We start from the raw sequence: 6,382 nt of genomic DNA, 5'->3' as shown, positions 1-6,382 counted from the left end.
GTGTTAGGGTGCAAGAGTCGACATTAGAGTACTGAGGGCAGCAACACTGTACGAGTTGGGCGCAAGGGGGGGGGGGGCGGGGAGGTAGCCTGGAGCCCCCCCCCCCGACCAGAGCTTCGGACCCCCCAACCTTGAGAAAAAAGTCCACATGTCGTCGTCTGCCTCGCACCGACAGGAAGGGCTGGCACCGCGGGGAACCAAACTCCATACCTCCGATTTCCCAGACGCGCAGCCTAGCCGCCACACCACCGGTATCCCTAGACGTTTGTGCATAGTTGGTTCCTACGACACTGGCCCCGATTCCATCCAAGCGGTCTTGTTAATCTTCCAACAGCCAAAACAAACATGTAGTCAGGAACAATGACTTGTAAACTTCGACGTGCAAGTTGTTCAATGGGTGACGTCATTCCAAGACATGCCTCCTCTGTCGGGAGTTCCCATACCCGCGTCAGTTTTGCCTCTCACGTACCGTGGACACCACTCATGCCTTGCTGGCGGCGCGAGCCGGCTTGCGCCTTTGTATGTGTGTTTTCTGATATAACCTGCACTCCGTTCTTCAGTCTGCGACGTCTGTTTACGCAGCGTTCAAGTGCTGCACGTGCAGAACGCACAGACCGCAACCCTCGATTTGCAGAGGAGTCGACACAGGGGTATCACCCGCCACAGTCCGAACTGCCCGCCACAGCCCGTATCAGCCCGCGTCCTGGAGCACTGGAACTGCTAGTGTCTTAGGGGCGCTGGCGAACTGCTGGTGGACGGATGTGCGCGGCCGCGGCTCGTCCTTCTCTGGGAAACGCATGCGCCGTGGGGTCGCAACGCGACTCAAGACGATGATATTTAAGTGTACGCCACCCCAACAAAGCCCGGGCCAGGAATGTCGCCTTGTGAGATAAGCTGAGAGAAAGAGAGAGAGAGAGAGAGGGGGGGGGGGGGGGGGGGTGAAGTGGTACTGGAAAGTGGCTGAACCTCCTTTCAAAACACACAGGGTTAGCTTCGTCTTTGGCATACTTTCCCCGCATAATTGGGGCGGAGACAGGAGCCCCCAACTGAACATGATACAACGCCCCTGGCTCTGACTGCCGGCTACTGAAACGGGTTGAGATAGAATTACTAAGCCAGGCCGTTTCTTATCTTACTACGTCTGTACCGATGCCTGTTTGGCTTTATCAGTATATTAAAGCGGCATTGACCTTTGCCGCCGGACCCTGCTGGCACTTAGTTTACAGACGAGAACGCACAATTTACAGACCAGACCAGTTCTACAGTTCACACTTTGCGTAAGGTCACAGACTGCAATGATTCTGTAGCCAGTTAGCTGTTGCAGTCTAGAGGTGCCACATTTGAGCACGCAGGTCCCATCCGTAGCAGATTCTGGGTTCGTTCGGTGTTCCAGAAAAAAACAAGTAGCACTTTCTAGCTCTTTTGACCCACGCTTAGCGGGCCTGCGGGCTTAAATGCGGCATCTCTTATCTGCAACAGCTGACTAACGCAGAATCTGCGGCGAGTCTGCAGTTAGTACGCAAGGCATGAACGTGTCCTTAGCCGTTTCAGACGGGTATAGCCTATCCTGCTACGCGGAATGAATGTGCGAGAATATGACGCCAGCATCGGTTATCGGGGGAATATTTATCTCACTGATTACGTTGGATTATGTGGCATAATAAAATGAGTGCCGCACACCTTGTTTCCCCAGTATGAGCTGAAGAGCGATGCAGTTATGCACGGCTTTGATTCCGGTTGCCAGTCCGGACCGAGAAAAGTGACGATATGGTGCGAGGATGTCACCACAAATACTCCGGGCCGTGCCGGGTACTCATCCGCAGCATCGAGCGAGACTCCCCAAAACAAACTTTGGCTACGATTTCTTCCTTCTGACGATTGATTTATTACACAAAAGTGGAAAACTAAATGTTCAAGGACAGGGAAGTGATGGTGGAATGCCTCTCGTGCCTGTTCTATATGCCGACCAATACCGAAAACTTTGAGATGTCCGACTCCAGACCGCACAAATGCATTAGCCATATTTGTGCCAACGCACATGGCACCGATGCCGTTGATATGCATTTAGAGCGTTACCAGAGCGGCCGTAACCGCACCTTCCTGATCTTGGAGGCGTCGATGGAGAATACAGCCGCCACGGCCATTCAAAGAAGCCGGACATGACGACGTCACCGGACCGGAAGTCGGCGTGGTTGCTGCTCAGCACTTTGCCCACTCCGCCGAGACCGGGCACTGGCTCATCCAATCGCCACGGCAGCAAGTAATCCGCACCGCTCGCCTCGTTCATCTGGCATCTCTGCGACACAACGTTGTCATGGTTACGCGTATCCACCGTTGTGGTAGGAAGCAACGTACCGTGGACTTGCACATAGCAGACGACCAAAACAATACAATGTTCGCGTGAATCTTACGCTGATATGATGCAGAGCAGATCTGTACGCAATGCGAGGGCTTCAGAGTCACCATCATGCATGGGTCGGACGCGCTCCCACCCCAGGACAGGATCCGCGAGAGGTCAGAGGGCGTCCCGCTTCCGCGCCGAATATGGACGGTTCACACGCCTCAAGCCACGGGTACGGCCGGGACAGAGCTGACCAGACAGCCCCCGCGGGGCGGGGCGGGGGCGGGGCGGGGCGGGGCGGGGTGTAGGACAGGACAGGACAGGACAAGACAGAGCTGACCAGGCAGCCCCGGCGGGGCGGGATGGGGGCGGGGGGGGTAGGACAGGACAGGACAGACAGGACAGGACAGGACAGGACAGGACAGGACCGGACAGGACAGGACAGGGCAGGACAGGACAGGACAGGACAGGACAGGGCAGGACAGGGCAGGGAGGGCAGGAGGGCAGGGCAGGGCAGGGCAGGGCCAGGGCAGGGCAGGGCAGGACGGAGGCGAGGACAGGGCAGGACAGCAAAGGGCAGATCACATCAGATCAGGCCAGGGCAGAGCCGGGCAGGACAGGGCAGGACAGGGCAGGGCAGGGCAGGGCAGGACAGGGTGGGACAGGGCAGGACAGGGCGGAGCTGGACGTACCTGGGCCGGATCCACCGACAGGTACAGGTTCTGAACAAGCACATGGCCGGCGGCCGGGTCGGCAGGGTACTCGCAGCTCTCGTACCGGAAGTTGTCCTCTGCCGGCGAGCCGTTCACACCTGAGGGAAAGGCGGCGCCGACTGGGCTGACGTTCGGCACCATAGGGCAGCCACGTGGCTGGTGATGACAATCAATCAACACAGGATGGCCTGTTCAGTGGTCTGACCATATACATGCCTTGAAAGGGAAACTAATGCGGTAATGCTATCTGCATGTAGGGGTGCCTCATACTGTGTCCACATTTCAAATTGATATTTCAATATGATTGCATGCATCATAACTCACAGCCCTGCCACGGATCTTGGCAGATACTACACTGCTCATGCCCACTTCATAACACCAGCACCGCAAGATACAGCCAGGCACATCCACATGCTGCATCTTGTGGTCTACACTGCAAATTTGAGCAACATCAATTCTTAAATGTGTGTTTACTGCAGCAGTAAAGGTCTGTGCAATTCGTGAATCTCGAACAACTTAGCCACTGGAGAAGCAGATAATATTTCACATCAGAAATGTCATAATTTTTCTGAAGCTATTTCAAATTGGTAGTTCTAAAGCTTTGATTTACAGAGCACAGCCAACCTTAACAGAAGAGACTGAGAATTGCTGATACAAAGTTACCACACCCACCAAAGACAAAACAAAAATTGGATGACTTATTACTTAGCAGATCCAGCATTGAGGACGAATGGGTACAGCCAGGGAAATTATGAAAGTCAGCAGCATTGTATAGAGGTGATACTCTGCTACCTGTATGCTAAGAACAAACATGGAAAGTGCCTTAGGGGTAAAAAAATCTTGATGAAAGCCACTACTGAATTGAGAGAAGACTAACAAAGATGGGGTTTTCAGTGGCATCACACATTAACTACAGTTATTTTTTTACCACAAGAATGGGCATGACCATGACTTTATGACTGGCTGACCTCCAACTGACCATCATGGGATCACAACTCTTTTTCTAGGGAGGAAGGAACCAAGCATTTTCAATCCAGCATGCCACAGCGCCACAAACAATGATGCTGCCACCAAAGGGCCACTCAAGATTCATGGCACTGCTGACAACTTCACACCAAAGACCTATGCCTGTGGGCAATGCACAATGAAGGTGACAATTTATGTACCAGATCATTGCCTCACTATATTCTGAACATGTGGGTACCTTGGCCATCAATGATCAATTCACAATACCTTTACCTACCTGGGTGCTTAGCAAAGACCACCTGATAATTCATCAGCTTCATGGCTTGATACACCTGGCTAATAACAGCTGCAGGAAACCTGTGAGATAGATAAAGCAGATATTATAGGTCAGTACTATCAGTAAGGTAAACATGCAATTGTCAATGAGTAGGTGCTGCAGATAGAAACAAACCCTGCATGAGAACACAAAATAAGGAGTAAATCAGATCTAACAAAACTCAACATACTACAGGGTCAGTGTATCCTCCCTCCTCATGAAATGATGGCAGTTCACCACTTGTATATGTTTCAAAAGTGTTAAAATTGATCTCTTCTTTGAAATGCTTTTCACAGTCCCAGAGAAATTATGGGCAGTGGGTGTTAATGGAGGCTGGGCCCAATAAAATTTAGGTGAGGGTCTTACAATCTATTTTTGCGTCCCACTCAATGTTTTGTCTCCTAAGCATAAAAGCAATATGCAAGTTTATGAAAATAATAGCTTTGTATTAACTTTTACTCCATTCAGACCCTAACACATGGTACATCACCAATTCCATCTAAGACTCTGAACACCCCATTCTTAGTCACTTTTGATTTTGACTGCAGGATATGTTGCTTATTTGCATGACCAATTTCAGTGGAGCTTATTCTAGGTGCAGCAGATGAGTTAGTAAGTTGTGGCTTTCAGGTGCCTGAACTGCACCCATCATACAGAGCCCATCCAAATGATCATAGGATGCTTCTAAGGTTTACATGCATCTAAATTTGATGTCTTTAAGGCTAATAGTTAACACAGCCTTAAAACAGGTTTAGTTTGCCTCATATTTAGGCTGCAAGAAATGTTTCTGCTATTATGTAAAAATTCAAATATATCCTTACTTCCAGTATTTTTGTTTAGCCTATGTTCACCTCCAACCAGCTCAAGGTATGAAATAAACTGCTTCTGGCTTAACCCATGCAAAATTTGATTGCTGTTGGCTTAATTTCAACTGGGAATTGATGAGATGGCTGGGGCAGGCCCTCCACCACATATACAGTGGAACTGCATCAATGCTCAGTGTGGTTCTCTGCTCGCCAATACCATCAGTCTGGGACCAAGCACACCAATGGCATGAGGCCTTCGGATACAGAGGTTAGAGGTCCATGAGTGAGGAAGCAGCCTGAACTCTACAACAAATTGACATCTCTATTGCATAATCAATGTTTAAATCAAGTCAACATAAAATAGGAATTGACTTAGTTGCATGCTCTCAATAATGGAGACCCAAGTGCACCACAGTTATCCCTGTTCCCCTAATATTTTGAGCCCATATCACACAGCAAGGTACATCGTCTGCTGGCATTTTAACATAAGCTGGCCTTCTTGCAGCACATAAATCCTACCATATACAGATAATTCATATATCTACCCTAAAACCATATCTGGCAGTTCTGGCACTCAGACTAGCTCCTGCCAACCTACTTGAATCCTGTCGCTCGAGCTCCAAAAAATCAGAGTAAGCGCCGACGCATCCCCATTCCCATCCCCACCCAACGGGCAAACACAGCTCAAGTCGACCTCGAATCATGCACGCAGAACTCGTCTTTGGAATGCATTTCGATATCTGAAAGTAAACCACTGTTTTCACTTTCCCTTGGGTAAAATGAATGCTAAGTTAGATAAAATGGTCTATTTTGGAGCCCACTTTTTGGGATAAAAGTGACATATATTTTTTTAGTTTTAACCTTTACATATGACAGAAAATATTTTTACTTTTACAATAGGGAATTAATGCTCAGCACTCATTTGCTGTAGATAAAACATATTCACTGCAAATTTTCCCGTTACAAGAAAGGAATCTGGCAGCAAAACAAGGCGATGGGAAATTCCCGACGACCTTTGTGGCAAATTGCGCGTAACCCATTTTACCCACGACGATAATATTGACCCAGTCCGGCCATTGGGAATAGGCGAGTGTAATAAAGAAGAAAAGGGGTGGGCCGTTCCGCGAATTCTGCTATCGGTGGTGTTCCTGTCGCAAAGGCGCAAACGAGTGCGCTACGCCAAGAATGTCCGTACCGGGCTGGTGGTGACCCATCAATGTCCGCACGCTTTCTTCAGTTT

The 6,382-nt window shown here is 49.7% G+C and overlaps 1 protein-coding gene across 1 annotated transcript; it reads right to left on the bottom strand.

The window, feature by feature from the left end:
• Positions 1–691: 691 nt before the first annotated feature.
• LOC119100044 (prostaglandin reductase 2-like) lies at positions 692–5,847 on the bottom strand. The gene is made up of 5 exons (XM_037223162.1): positions 5,741–5,847; positions 4,298–4,377; positions 3,034–3,152; positions 2,077–2,296; positions 692–786 (listed from the first exon to the last, which is right to left on the bottom strand). The coding sequence occupies exons 2-5, from the start codon at positions 4,338–4,340 to the stop codon at positions 692–694; spliced, it is 477 nt and encodes a 158-aa protein (XP_037079057.1). The 5' UTR covers positions 4,341–4,377; positions 5,741–5,847.
• Between the last annotated feature and the right edge of the window lie 535 nt (positions 5,848–6,382).

The sequence above is a fragment of the Pollicipes pollicipes genome, unplaced genomic scaffold (genome assembly GCF_011947565.3).
Source record: "Pollicipes pollicipes isolate AB1234 unplaced genomic scaffold, Ppol_2.1 Scaffold_2555;HRSCAF=2994_pilon_pilon_pilon, whole genome shotgun sequence".
Classification (NCBI taxonomy): domain Eukaryota; kingdom Metazoa; phylum Arthropoda; class Thecostraca; order Pollicipedomorpha; family Pollicipedidae; genus Pollicipes; species Pollicipes pollicipes.
The sequence above is the reverse complement of the archived record's forward strand: the minus strand, read 5'-3'. Positions and strand labels throughout refer to the sequence as shown.